Source organism: Ascaphus truei, chromosome 14 (assembly GCF_040206685.1).
Source record: "Ascaphus truei isolate aAscTru1 chromosome 14, aAscTru1.hap1, whole genome shotgun sequence".
Classification (NCBI taxonomy): domain Eukaryota; kingdom Metazoa; phylum Chordata; class Amphibia; order Anura; family Ascaphidae; genus Ascaphus; species Ascaphus truei.
Window position 1 is genome coordinate 43487514 of NC_134496.1, and position 15551 is coordinate 43503064.

The 15551-nt window shown below is 42.4% G+C and overlaps 1 protein-coding gene across 2 annotated transcripts; it reads left to right on the forward strand.

Annotated features, from left to right (window-relative positions):
* Positions 1-2: 2 nt before the first annotated feature.
* On the forward strand, positions 3-11783 carry LRRIQ4 (leucine rich repeats and IQ motif containing 4). 2 transcript variants are annotated; one of them, XM_075570641.1, is made up of 6 exons: positions 3-203; positions 2668-3808; positions 4369-4542; positions 5407-5545; positions 6166-6362; positions 8911-11783. In XM_075570641.1, exons 2-6 carry the CDS (start codon positions 2699-2701, stop codon positions 9055-9057), a joined length of 1767 nt encoding a protein of 588 aa, XP_075426756.1. In that variant the 5' UTR covers positions 3-203; positions 2668-2698; the 3' UTR covers positions 9058-11783. The 2 variants fall into 2 exon arrangements, with proteins under 2 accessions (XP_075426756.1, XP_075426757.1); XM_075570642.1 differs by lacking the exon at positions 3-203 and adding an exon at positions 249-2132.
* The last annotated feature ends 3768 nt before the right edge of the window (positions 11784-15551 follow it).

Sequence of the window (15551 nt, forward strand, 5' to 3'; positions counted from 1 at the left end):
CTGCACGCGCCCTCCTCTGGCGGCTCGCGGGGTCTCGCGCCCCCTGTGTCCCCCGCCTCAACCTGCCCCCCCCCCTCCCTCCAGCTCGCGCACCAGAGAAGAAGCGACGAGCAACGCTCCTGGGACCCGGCGGAGGAGCGGGGACCGGGCGGGGGACAGGGAGTGTACATGTCCCCAAACTCACCTGCACAGGTTCCTTTAGAGTGAGTGTCACTCATTGACAAGCGCTTTTAATGTATGAGTGTCACTCATTGACAGGCTAATACTAATGTATGAGTGTCACTCATTGACAGGCTAATACTAATGTATTAGTGAGTGTCACTCATTGACAGGCTGTCTAATGTATTAGTGAGTGTCACTCATTGACAGGCTGTCTAATGTATTAGTGAGTGTCACTCATTGACAGGCTGTCTAATGTATTAGTGAGTGTCACTCATTGACAGGCTGTCTAATGTATTAGTGAGTGTCACTCATTGACAGGCTGTCTAATGTATTAGTTAGTGAGTGTCACTCATTAACAGGCTGTCTAATGTATTAGTGAGTGTCACTCATTGACAGGCTGTCTAATGTAATAGTAGTGAGTGTCACTCATTGAGAGGCTGTCTAATGTATTAGTGAGTGTCACTCATTGAGAGGCTGTCTAATGTATTAGTGAGTGTCACTCTGACAGACTGTCTAATGTATTAGGAGTGAGTCTCATTGACAGACTGTCTTATGTATGAATGTCACTCATTGACAGGCTGTCTAATGTAATAGTAGTGAGTGTCACTCATTGAGAGGCTGTCTCGTTTATTAGGAGCGAGTGTCACTCATTGACAGGCTGTCTAATGTATTAGGCGTGAGTGTCACTCATTGACAGACTGTCTAATGTATTAGAAGTGTGTCACACATTGAGAGGCTGTCTCGTTTATTAGGCGTGAGTGTCACTCATTGACAGACTGTCTAATGTATTAAGAGTGAGTGTCACTCATTGACAGACTGTCTAATGTATTAGGAGTGACTGTGAGTGTCACTCATGGAAAAGTGTGCTTGTGGGAAAGCGGTGTCTTGTGGAGAGAAGGACTCAGTGGTGTTGTATGGTCTCCAGGGTGCAGGGGAATTATCTCCAGGTGTAGTCTCAGTGGGAGGTGGGGGTGAGGGTGCATGGGTCTCTCCCTTCTCCCTACCTTCAGCGCGGGAATTCCCTTTTGGGGGTGCTGTCCATCACAGCAGAGGAGTTTGGTGCCCCTGCATGCACAGCACGACCGCTCTGCAGGTAGGAGGGAGAGACCCTATGCAGGGGTTAGAGTGGTGTGCAACCTTTTTTTGTTTAAGGAAACCTATAATTATGTTGTGAAATTCCGTGGCACCCCAACCCTCTCTAATAGCGGGTCTGAGACCAGATACATTGTAAGGAACCCTAACCCTCTCTAATAGTGTGTCTGTGATCAGATGCATTGTAAGGAACCCCAACCCTCTCTAATAGTGTGTCTGAGATCAGAGGCATTGTATTTATTTATAAAATGTTTTACCAAGAAGTAATACATTGTGCGTTACCTCTCGTTTTCAAGTATGTCCTGAGCACAGAGTTATGATGACATATACATGGTTACAAATACATAGTTACATTAAGTCAAGGATTGTAAAAATATATATATATATTTATTAAACTTTTTTTTTTTTTCTTTAAAAAAATCTATCTAGGACTTACTTTCACTCACACAACCCATGCACACACATACACACACATATACACAAACCTGCAGCTCCCGGCTCTATATACATGAAAAGCATGCGGCACGTGCACGCGCGTTCGCATAGGAACGCACGGCCGCATGCTGTATAGAACAGCCCCTAGACTGGTGGCGGCTGTGAGAGTCTCCGGCAGATTGTCCCAGTTTTGGGGTGCATTGTAAGAGAAGGAGGAACGGCCAGATACTTTGCTGAGCCTTGGGAACATGAACAGTTTTTTGGAGTCACATCTCGGGTGATAAGTGCTGCATGTGGTAGGGGTGAGGAGCTTGTTCAGATAGGCGGGTAGCGTGCCCAGAAAGTATTTGAAGGCAAAACAGGAAAGATGACGCCCATCACCATGACGCTGCGGGGTCACGTGATGTCACATGGCCCCCACGACATTGGAAGCCGGCACAAAGGTATGAGGGGTGGGGGGGCGGTGCACAAGCACTGGGGGAGAGCAGGCAGGGTGCGCAGCACCAAACGTTTGCGCACCCCTGATCTAAAGCTTTGTGAGTAGTCGTAATGCAGATAATTGGATTTTTAAAAAAAATCAAAAGTGTAGCGAGGTAACAAAAGACGTCCTTACACAAGGAAAACTCACATTGGCAAATTCTCATGCAGACTCAGTGAAAAGAAGCATTCATTCATACTGATTTTTTTGAGCACCTGGTAGTCTAGGAAATATAGGATATGTTTAGTCTGATGGATCCAGGTTTACCTTGTTAATTCCTGTTGTAAAATAAAATGAGTGTGCGCACATATTCAAGAGTTCTCATTGGTTCTTAAAATCAGTAGTGCAGAAAAATACTCCTTTTAATCTAAGAAAGGACTATGTTCTTCATATTTGTTTAGTTTAGCTTTTAATATAGATAGGATGTTTTTGATTAGTTGGCTATGTGTTTGCAAGAAAATATATTTCAATATCAATTCTATTTATGTATTTATTTTTAGATCATACATTATTTGACATCTGACAAGAGAAATGCCTGAGCTTAGTCAAACCTCCGGTCGCAAGTTGCTGAGTGTTCACTTTTCAAAAGCTGTCACATCAGTTATTTTGTTAGGTACTAATGAGCAGGTTTTGGAGACAATTCAAGTCAAAGAAGCACCTGAGCCAAATGATTATCTACCAAAGCTGCTGCAACATCGGGTACTTTTCATGGATTCAGCCAAAAAAGAGCATACAGAAATCCCCACTGCAATTCTAGACCTGGAAGATCTTGAGGAGTTGCACTTGGAAAAAAACCAGATTGAAGTTATTCCAAAAGACATACACCGCCTGAGGAACGTTAAAGTTCTTTATCTGAATGATAATAATATCACACATATTTGTGAGGAGCTTGGGGAGCTAAAGAATCTCCAAAGTCTAGATTTGAGCAGCAATCCACTCATAATTAGCTCTTTGAATATCGTAAGCAAGCTGCATCAACTGTGTGAGCTTAGACTTTACAATATAAACTTAGAAGAATTCTCAGTTCAAATATGCAAAACCCTTCATCATCTGCAACTACTTGGCCTTTCTGGCAATCGCTTAAAGTCTCTTCCTTCAGAAATGGTTAACCTAATACAGCTTAAAGAAATTTACTTGCAGCACAATAGATTTGAGAGTTTTCCAATGGAGCTTTGTTCTCTTCTTAATCTAGAAGTTGTTGATTTAGAACAAAATGCACTGAAATCCATACCCAGTGAAATTGGATCTTTACCCAAGCTTATTAAATTGTTTGTAGGTTGTAATAATCTGTCAATAGTTCCAAGATCCCTGTACCACTGCAAAAAGTTGTCTGTCTTGGACACCTCTAGTAATTGCCTGCACAAACTTCCTCATAAACTCAATGAGTTGACAGAACTGAATGAACTGGGATTGTCAGATAATAATTTTAAAGTGTTTCCATCTCCCGTGTGCCAACTGTCTTCCCTGTGTGTTCTCTATTTGAAAAACACCGGACTGAAAATGTTACCTCCTGCCTTTGGCAAATTGACATTTATCAAGATATTAGATCTTAGTCAAAATATGTTACGTGATTTTCCCACTGTGATCTGTGCTATGAAACAGCTGCAAATACTATCGTTGGACGACAATATAATATGTACGGTAAGAGTCACACTTTATATTTGTTTCATTTAACAAGGCAGGGGTCTTTTGGAAATTGTCGTATGATGTACACTATATAAACCAAATTATTAAGATTGTGAAGTGCTTTTGTGTTGTATGTACAAATCAATATTTACTTGGAGATCTTTATATTCCCAGTTAAATAACTGGGAAAATCCCTGCAAAATACTTTGTTAGAAGAACACAAATACTTCTTAAAATAGTTCACATTTTGTTTTCATGTAATTGATTTATTTTTTTTTAAAGTCTTTTATTAATAGAATGTCATGAAATTGGAATGAAAAGCAATTATTTGTTAGGGAGAAATATAACAATTTTAACCATCCCACACAATCTTGTATTTAATAGATAAACATTTAAAAATACAAGCAGGTTTCTTTGGAGGGTTACAGAATAAAACAGGAAAGCAAGGATCACTGTAAACTGAATAAAAGAAAATATGTATGTGAATAGTTGGCATAAACAGTGCGTAATTGTTTTATTTAAATATCTTGGCACACACCTTTTTAAAGTCCACCCCCCCCCTCCTCCCAATCTAGATCACCCCAGATGTGCAGACACTTTCGAAATTAACATACATAGGACTGACTGGAAACAGATTTACCGTTTTTCCAGAAGAAATCTGTCTGTTGGAGTCGTTAGAAAGATTGTATATTGGGCAAGATCAAGGTGTCAGACTTCCAAGTTTACCAGAAAATATCTGTATGCTAAAGGTAAGAAAATATCAAATCTAAGTTTTTCTAAACAAATACACATTTGTCTTCACATACAGTATCCCTTGGATTTATTTTTATATGCCTGGATTGGCTGAGCCCCAGTTCCCCTGTGTATTATGGCTATACCCCAATGAAATGATGGTTTGTGAAAGACTATCACAGGCCAAGTCCCCTCTGCCGCTGAGCGCTCTGACCACGCGGTGCTTGACGAGGTAAATGCTCGCTATTTAAATTTGGATGTCCACGCTAATGCAGAGCACGCGGGGTCGTGCGTGGGCACGGATGCTCACCCACACTTGGCACTTGCGTAAAAAAAAACTGTCTTTGAACCGCGCTCAACTTGCCTGCAACGCCCACCGCGTGCGCTTGCGAAATAGCGCGGACACCCGTCGCTCATGCTTGGAGAGTTGGGGACGTCACTGCTCTCCAAGCATGAGCGCGGTCAGCGGCACAGGTGACTCAGCCTAAGTCCGTGATTATACCTCTGCTGTGAAGGGGCAGCAGCGCGGTTGGGTGACGTCACCGATGCGATCGGGCAAAGCGGCATGTTGAACTGCAGGCAGGAGACAAGAAGAGGAGACAGGGAGGCGTGGCTGTGAGCTGTTCGCCCTCATTAGCTGAACCGCTCACGTGATGCTGCCGTCGCTCCTGGAAAACAAAATCTGTGTGCTCTCTAGTCTGCGCGCGTGTCTCAAGCAGTATGCCCGCTTTCTATGTATTACTGCGCTTTGTTTTTGAGCCATGCGCCTCCGGTCGATTTTGGTATAATGACAGCCTAAAATGTTAATTCAAAAAGTCTGCTGCAAAATAATGATTAATATATGGATATTTACCTTATTATTGCAATTCTGTTTTATCTAGAATCTGAAGGAGCTGTACATTGAAAACAATAATTTGGAGTTTCTTCCATCAACCATCGGTTTACTTCAAAATCTAGTCATCCTGGATTGCCGCAACAACCTTCTCAAGGGACTGCCAAATGCAGTATGCCAACTGCAAGGTAAAATCAATGCCAAGTATTTATTTTGCCAAATTCTCACTTTTTAGAGACCAAACTGTATACCTACACTCGGCATACACTTCAGTGACTGGGATATTATCTGGTTACTCTACCCATATCAACTGGGTTCACACTGTGACCCAGTACCGTATCGAACCTCTATTTTATTTAATGTGAAGTTTACACGTCTTTTGTTTGTCCACCATTATTTTATTATGTAACCGTATTAAAGGTTCAGTTTTATCAATATAAGCTATTCACCCACTATTGGAAGTGAGTGCTTGTCTATAGGGGCTCTTTTCTTGCTTGGGCAAGTACCTGTATACCCGATTTATCTACTGCTCCTAGCACCACTCCATCTATTAGACTAGCAAGAGCTTTCACCCCTCCTCTCTCCCCTTCCCTTGTTATTACTGTTTATGTAATATATATAACTCTGTACTCCCAGTGTACCACACTGCGGAATATATTTTCGCTTTACAAATAAACAATAATAATAATAATTTATATCACCTACATTCTTTACTATTAGTGTTTAAATGCCAGTAATAATAATAATTATATATGTTACCAGTGGTCATAAGAAACCCAGAATTATTTGCTTGCTATTTTGTGTTCAGGTTTGCAGAAGTTGTTTCTTCAGAGCAATCAAATATCTGTTCTCCCAGACAACCTGGACAGGTTACAGAAGCTTGAATTTCTCCTACTAGAAGGAAACCCGATGACAGAGCCACCAATTGAGGCGTGCAGGTTGGGGAAATCTGCTGTCTGGCAATTTCTACAGGAAAAGAGGCGTAGAACTGGATGGGCAACAAAGGTATTTGAACAAACATGTACAATTAGCAACACAGAAGTTCTTAAAATGACTCTGCATAATGCTAAAAGTTACTACACTACATGGTACTAAAAAACATTTAAAGGGGCCCCCCAAGCAAGTGAATTGTTTTGCAAATGTGTTATTTTTTTTAATATAGAATTGAATCAGGGGGTTTCTAGAGCTGAACCCCATTAATTTCAGCTCTGGAGACCCCCCTGCTTCTGGAGATACTTATCTCTGAAGTAGGGGCCGGTAGCCGCTCCGGCTGAGTAAGGCTAAGGCACCGGTATCTCCGCTGCAACGCGCACCCGCGAGATTGGCGGCGCGTGCAGCCGATTACCTGGTCTGCAGCTCACTGCAGGAAGAGAGACAGGGGGGGGGGCGTGGTGGGGGGGTGACGGAGGCACGGCCATGACGTCACCCGGCAGGTTCGCCCTCATTGGCTGAACCGCCGGGGGGCGTGCCGTATCGCTCGACACGAGTCCTGCTCTCAATTCTATTGAGAGCAGGAGCAGCTCTCGCCCCAGCGCTGCGGCCCCCCCTCACAGCGGGCCCGGTGCCATTGAGGGGAGGGCTCTCGTCCGTGCAGCGTCCGCCACAGCGGACGCTGTAGTAGGCAGCGGGGTCAAGGCCTAAGCTGGGCTTTCAAGTTTAAAGCTCCCTTGTTACATGAGCCAATTGGAAGTCGCAGCGATGATGTCACGGCTTCCTATTGGCCATTGAACAGCAGCCATTATGTGATCCCCAGTAGCTGAGGAGAGCGGCTACTGGCACCTACCTCCGGAACCAGGGGGTTCCTGGAGTTGAAATTAACGGGGTTCAGCTCTGGAGACCCCCTGCTTCAATTCTGTATTAAAATTTGCACACACAAAATCGCTGGCTTGGATTGCCGCTTTAAATATCTTCTCTTTTTACTCCCTGCAAAGACAGCATCAAATTTAAAATAGAGAAAAGTAAAAAAAAAATGTTTGTTTACATTTTGTCTCAATGTGGTGCAATCTTACACCATTATTCTTCAGGTCTAGAAGTGGAAAACGTTGATAAATAACCCCCTATATCCATTGCTCTCTGTTATTAATTTACTGTTTTTTCTTTCTTTTCTTTTTTTTTACTTGGCTCTCACTAAAAGTTTTATCTTTCATTATCTAGTTTCTTTTCTTACACCAGAAACTAACTATGGCATCTAGAGATGTGTGAAACATTGGTATTAGGTCGCGGACCATGCAATGGAGTCAGAGATCGCAAGCGATTCATAAATCATTAAGTCAATGTGCATTTAAATTTTGTTTAATATGCAAATTTTCTATATGCTCTAAAATCACAAGATTCTCTTGGGAAATTCACTAAAATCGCTACATTCGCATAATGCTCGGTATATATAAGTAGTACAAACACCATGTTTCACTCGCTGTCTGGCTTATTTAGCTGAAACCATTCACATTTGCTGACATTAATAGTCCTTGGAGGATTAGTGAAACGCTTCGCAGGGAATCGAATTTTGGGTTAAAAAAAAAACACATCAAATTTCACAAATACATTTTTGACAGTTTTGCACATATCTGATACCACTATGCATTTTTAACAGCTGTCTCCAACTACTCCGGTTTGTACTTAAGAGCATTCCCTCTACTAAAGTATTGCATCGTACAAGAGAAAATTGTGCAATATGATTCAACATTAAAAAGTAGCTCGAGCAATCGCCAATACACTCAGAAGTGTAGGTGGTTTCCCAGCTTTTCAAAGGTAAGGATAATCCCTTGTGCTTCTGGTGGATGGACTCCTCCCAGATCACCTCAAATAAGCAAGAGAGAAATACACAAAGTGCAAAACAGCTGTACTCCAAATATGTAATTAAAAAAACTCACGTTAAAAAAACTCACATTGGTGAGTATCAAGCATATAGGACACACACAGTAGGGGTCTATATGCTTGATACTCACATATGTTTGTGATTTTTTTTAACTTGAATTTATATATTATATATTTCTTTGAGTACAGCTGTTTTGCACTATTTGTGTTTCACTCTTGCTTATTTGAGGTGATCTGGGAGGACTCCATCCAGAAACATCTGTTACACACAAGGGATTATCCTTACCCTTTAAAAAGCTTGAAAACCACCTGCATTGGTAAGTGTATTGGCGATTGCTCGAATCACTTTTTAATGTTGAAACATGTTGTACAATTTTCTGTTATTTTTTGTTTCCTTTATCCCCTAAGAGTACTGTATCTGACCTTATTTCATATTGGAATCACTGTTAAAGGCCAACTGGAAAATCTTTTATTCCAAGCTGCATTCTACTCAAGGGTTGTATTTCATCTATTATATTTTAAGAATTCCAGTGGTGGTACCTTAGTTTTTATATTGCTGTGAAGTTTTTTGCACTTAAAATGTCGATATCATTGTACAAGAGAGACAAACAATATAATTTTCTGAACATTCTCTGCTTGAGTTGCCCTTTAAAACACTGTTATACAGTACTGTATGTTAAAGTTACCTGCCGGGAGCAGTAACATAAATTGCCTCACAGGTTCGGAATCTGTATTTCAGATCCAGGCATTGTGGCGTGGACTCATGGTACGAAAAGGCCTTGGGCCTTTTGCTTATCTACTCAAGAATGGGAAAAAAGGGAAGAAATCAAAAAAAGATAAGAAGGGTCAAGGCAAAAAAGGTGAAGCAAAGGGAAAGAAAAAATAAAAACCCTGGATCTGGTAGATTGTCAAATTGATAACTGGGATCTCTGCCAAGACAAGAAAGGGATACAGGGATAGTATCAGATGTTGAAAATATGAATTACCAGCTAACGTATTGTTACTGTTAGAATTGTTTCAGTTTTAGGTGCTTGGAAAAAGGCCTGCGTAAACATCACTAAATATGGTGTAGAAATAAGTACATGTTGTTCCGATGTAGTGCACATAAATAGGTTGACCTCTTTGGAACCAGATTTATTTGTTTGGCTAATAGGCTGTTTAAGCTACAAATAACAAAGCAGTGTCATCAGTTTTTCAACCTTGGTTGCAAAGTTTAAAGTACATCTTATTTTGCATTTTGAAGTTGAGCAATTCGCTCAAAGAAACCAAACATCAAAAGTATAATTTGACTTAATAGTAATAGACTAAATTATATGTTTTTAAAGGTACGTATTATATATACAGGCATACCCCGGTTTAAGGACACTCACTTTAAGTACACTCGCGAGTAAGGACATATCACCAAATATGTAAGCGGCAGCTCGCGCAAGCGCCTGTCAGCACATCCTGAACAATACCATCTCCCTACCTGTACCGAAGCTGTGCGCAGGCGTGAAGACTATAGAGCCTGTTACAATGCGTTATTTACATCAGTTATGCATGTATATGACGATTGCAGTACAGTACATGCATCGATAAGTGGGAAAAGGGTGGTGCTTCACTTTAAGTACATTTTCACTTTACATACATGCTCTGGACCCATTGCGTACGTTAATGTGGGGTATGCCTGTATTAAAGTGTTGCTTTGTATTTAATTATACATAAATATGTGAAGATAAATACAGTATCAGTCAAAATGAATATTAATCGGGCTCTCCTTATTAATACGATCTAGCTGTTGCTGCTCTGGCTTGCCTTCATTCCTAATTCTTTGAATTTAGGTTTATTTTAACATGCTGGATAACAAATGAATAAACCATGCTCCACAGTTACAATTTGAAGAAAGCCTAAGGCTGCGCTTATAGTGCCGGCGACATTGCGTCAAAACAAATGCATTGAATTCGTCGCATGCGCTTATAGTAGGCGCGATGGAACGACCTAAATCTCTGTAGTCAGATGAATTTGATTTTTACAGCGACGGTCTCACCATGTGACAGGATATAAACCAATCAGATAGCTTCTGATGCAGGGAGAAGGGAATGTGTGTGTGTGTGTGTGTGTGTGTGTGTGTGTGTGTGTGTGTGTGTGTGTGTGTGTGTGTGTGTGTGTGTGTGTGTGTGTGTGTGTGTGTGTGTGTGTGTGTGTGTGTGTGTGCAGGGAGAGGGGTGTGTGTGTGTGTGTGTGTGTGTGTGTGTGTGTGTGTGTGTTTGTGTGTCTGTCAAGTGAAACACACTATATTAACAACTTTAAAATAGTACATTCTCCCGTAATTTTATGTAAAAGTATAGTAAATTCAGCATACAAACAGAAATTACAACTCTCTCTCCGTTTCAGCCTTCCCCCTTGCTCTTGTCTCCACCCCTCTGCCTCCCCCTTTCCTGACGTCACTCCCCTTGTAGCAAGAGACGTCTCCAAAACTCTAATTACAACTTTCGCAATGGCTACGGAGACGGGTGACGTCATCCGTAGCCAGCACTATAAGCGCAGTCTTAGTCTAACATCTAGTTCGGATATGTTCTTCAGACCATATAAACTTTCAAAGAAAAGGGTTTAACCTTCATTAGGAATTGTCATTGTAGGCAAGATCCAGCTGCTACAAATTTTCCAAGCAACCACATGTTGATACTAATGTAAGGATGTGTTAACACACCGTATATGTGTGTATATGTACGTCAGGTTCCGAGACGGCAAGCTAATACAGGGCGCCGCCATGGTGTTGTGTAATGTTGCCAAGGTCGCTGGTCCAGAGAAGAGGTTGCGCATGCGCTTTGGGAAGCGCGCGAACAACGAGCCAATGAAGAAAGGGCTCTGTCATGAACTATAACCCCGCGAACCCAGGAGGAGGCAGCTGACGCTAGGAGCCAATGGAAAGGCTGGGTTTGGAGGGGAGGAGAACAGGAAGCGTGGGGGAGATACCACGCTAGGAGATGCGAGCGGGACAGGCGGCAACCGGTAGTGCGAGTGCAGGGGGTCCGTGACCCGCCTGCATAGGCCAGATACTACCCCCAGGCCCATAGGAGTATTCCCCGCGTCACCGTAGGTTGCGGTAATGCAGGGACGCCCATAGTGGACAGATATTGTCACCTTAGATAGAAGTCAAGCACACGGAGTTGTGGACGGATACTGCTGTCTGGGCTCAGGCAGTGGAGCCGCGCGACATCGGAAGGTCAAGGGCCGGATGCGACGGACCCTTTGAGAAGAGGTGCGGTCACCGCCGTGACCGGGAGGTACTTTGTAATCAGCAAGTGCACCGACACCGGTCATCAGGCGCTGATCCCGCCTTAGGACTAACTTTAATAAGACACTAGCAAGTGGCTAGCAGATAGCACCAGTCATACATAAGTTCCCCAAGGACATACTCTTTGAGAGCGTGGCGGAGCCACGGCTGTACAGGACGATATTCCCTGCGGGGTGTGGCCGAGCCACTATAGTATAAGAGCCAGTTATTATTATATGTCATGTGTTATGAGTGATGTCAAGGTTATGATATATGTATATATGTGTGTCTACATGCATGTTATATGAACAGTGAAGTACCACAGATAATCCCAGTAAAGTTGGTTGCATCAGCAATGTATGTTGTGTTCTTGCCCAGGGTAAATCTTTCATAATGGGGATCCTGGGTGAGTGGAGGCGCTGCACTAGGATCATTACCCCAGGCTCCCAGCTAGCGGAGGCTCAGATCTCCTGGAGCCACAGGTGTTAGACAGCAACCAGTAGTCCCTTATGAAAGGTGTCAGAAAAAGGGCTACACTAACAAAAAGTTAAAACACATTCTGTGACAGTTGTTAACAAAGAAATACATTTTCACAGATTTTAAATATCATATTCTTGAAATGTAATATTGTAGGTAATTGAAATGTATATTACCGTCTACGACACTTTGAAAGTATACTTTGATAAGCAGAGTACAGTGCAAGCTTTATATTTCTTGATAGTTATGCTGTGCAATCATTAAGATATGGTTGCCTTGCACTGTTAGTTACAGGACTAAGACCCCTAGATCAGTTGTGCTCAAACTCAATTCCCAAGGGCCACCAACTGGACAGGTTTTAAGGATATCCCTGCTTCAGCACAGGTGGTTCTATCAAAATGACTGAGCCACTGATTGTGCCACCTGTGCTGAAGCAGGGATATCCTTAAAACCTGACCTGTTGGTGGCCCTTGAGGACTGAGTTTTAGCACCACTGACCTAGATTGTTGGGGCAATTAGCCATATTGACTGTTTGTAATGCCCACTCTCCCCTCTTCTATTAATTTAGCACTTCATAAAGGTAAGTCCTTTTTTGTTCTTACCGGTCGGACCACTCAGGCCAAAAATTCCTCAACTAAATTCGTCCAATGAAATCTGTTCAAAACAAATTATTTCCTTGTCCACACACAACCAGCATTTTAACCCTTTAGGTGTGACGAGATTAACATTCAAGGAAAATCCAAGCAGTGCATATCACAGAATGTCACCTCAGTGTTAGAAAACATGCCTGACAAAATGGTAGTTAATATTGAACAGCTACAGAGGCACTCAACACGGAAATAAATGCAAGTGTAATATCACACAACAGTGCTATGTCAGTGGGTTTATTCCTTCATAGACAGGGCTGGAAAAATATCACGAACACTCACCAGTCCCGGTAAAAAGTAACTTGTGGGAACCTCATTCCCACACCGCCCGTTCCCCTCTTTATCCCCACACACCGACCCATCCCCCCTTCATGTAGACCACAGAATCCTCCCACTTCATACAAACCCCTCTTCACATATCCCACACTGACCATTACCTCAATAAAGTAGGAGACTCATCATGACCGCATGCTTGCTTCATGGCGTCAAACTCACCGAGCGGGAGCCGGCAGTGTGCCTGTCACACCGCTGGAGCCTCTTGTGTACCCATTAATTAGAAACCCAAACACATTCAAATGTTATTACACAATTGGATAGATACACAAAGCTCCGTTAAATCTGGACTAGTGACGTGACGTTACCTGAATAAGTAAGGTCCGTTAGTTTTCCTCAGTTTAACGGGTATCCACAAAGCTACTATGCAAAAACAACGGCCGTTTGGCAAACTGGCATTGTTACGTAATCTGTATTAACAGGGATTTCTGTTATGCAGAGACGCGTTAACCAATACACTGCACATGCGGATTGGCAAAATTATAATGTAATAAATGCACATGCGTTACCTAAAGCTAACTCACATGAGCATGTTCAAATTCAAATAAATACACATTAAATACTGAAGTTACTTAGCCATATCAGCTAGATCTTTCCAGTGTCAACATGGCTGAGCAGGCATCTCGTACTGCTACTGCTGCTCCTGCTTCTGATGCTACCAGAATCAGAAGCCTGAAATTTACAGAGGAGAAATTGGACATCCTCATCAATGGAGTCGTGGACAACCACTCCAAATTGCTTGGTGCACTGTGCCGGCACACAAGCACAGCAGAGAAGCAGAGGATTTAGGGTAGGACCCTTACCCGAATAAATGCCACTATCTGCTCAGTGGACGTGCTGAAGAAGTGCTGGGCCAATAGCAAGCTGAAGCGCAAGCTTGCTGACCATGCGGCCCACACCAAGAAGACAGGAAGGGGATCACCTGCTTGGCTTAACCTCATGGCTATTGAGCAGCGCCTGATGGAGGTGATTTCCACTTCCCAGGTAGTGGGACGTCCAGATCTGGTCGAGACAGAGGATCTGGAGAGGGATCGACCTGGTAAGTGAAAAGACAGTACATACAATATATATATATATAGATATATATCAATCTTATGTATGACACGTCACTTTATACACAACCTTGAAGTTTACTTGACAGTTTTAAAGTTTCGGTATCTTAAATTGTTAATGTAAAACCTGATTAATCATCTTATTAAAGGTATCTAAACAGCCATTTTACCCTGCGCTTATCTCCCAAGATCAAAGGAATGGAAGCAGGCACACGGTCTTACTAAAGGTGCAGTTTGTTGTGCCACCAAAGGTCCAACGTTTCGGCAAATAGATTGCCTTTATCAAGGAGAGGGCTGAGGCCCTCTCCTTGATAAAGGCAATCTATTTGCCGAAACGTTGGACCTTTGGTGGCACAATAAACTGCACCTTTAGTAAGACCGTGTGCCTGCTTCCATTCCTTTGCTCAAGTACCTCTGGGATGTCTGGACCTCCCTGGATACAGCGCACCGGCAGATAAGTACCCCCCTCCAGCACCTACCAGCGGTGTGCATGTGCTTCTACATATGACTTATCTCCCAAGATCCAAGGGCCTCATGAGATATATATATATATATATATATATATATATATATATATATATATATAATGCACAGGCAGTAGGGACATTGCAGCCGTGGGTATGAGTTTTTCCCTTTACCCCCCACCCCTCTCTTCAGTGAGCTGCTTAATGCCGGTGCACTAATTATTACTGCCCCATTCCTCTTCTTACACAAAGAACTAGTGATTATCACAGAACAGGAATGGTGCAGTACAGTATTTATCAGCGCTCTGTCAATGACCTACTGAGGGAGCGGGGAGAAGCTACAATCCATACCAGCAGCATCTCCGCTCCCTCTGCATTGGGGAGAGAGGAAGAGTGGGCTGCTGGGTTGGCCAGCAGCTAGAGGCCACAGATAGAGCCCTTTCCTGTTGCCGACCAATGCTGTACACAACTGTATTCCAACACAACCAGGCTCAGCCGGACTCAGGAGGACTGAAATAGCAGTGACATCTTGTGGTCATTGTTAAGAATGCAGAAACAATTTAAGAATGTTTCATGTTTTCAATTATGAATTAGATGCTGGTGACAGTGAGAAAAAACATAGACATATTTATTTAAATATTAAGGTAGTCTCCAATATAAACAGGGCGAGCTGGCCAATATGGGTTTATTGCCTAATTTGAAATGATAGGTTTGATTTATGTTATGTTATAGTTTGACTACTCAGTTGCTCACCTCTATTTAACTAATTATGTATGTATATGTGTATCTTTATTTGTATAGCGCCATCCATGTACATATTGCTTTACCGCAGTAATATATGTCACAAAATAATAAGAGACATAATGGAAATAAGCGCCACAGACATAAAAGTACATATTAGGAAAAGAAGTTCATGCCGCGAAGAGCTTACAATCTAAGTGAATTTACAGAGACATTATGCGCGTTAGGGTAAGTGTGTCTGCAAGGGGTCAGGGTAAGTGCATATGAGATGTACTGTTTAGTAGTAGTCAAAGGATGCCCAAGAGGAAAGAGGTCAGTTTATCAAAGTGCCCCCATGCAAAATTGCGGCAAAATTTTTGTAAAAATAAGGTTAAAACATTTTACCAAAAAAAGTAAATTCCAGTCAAAGT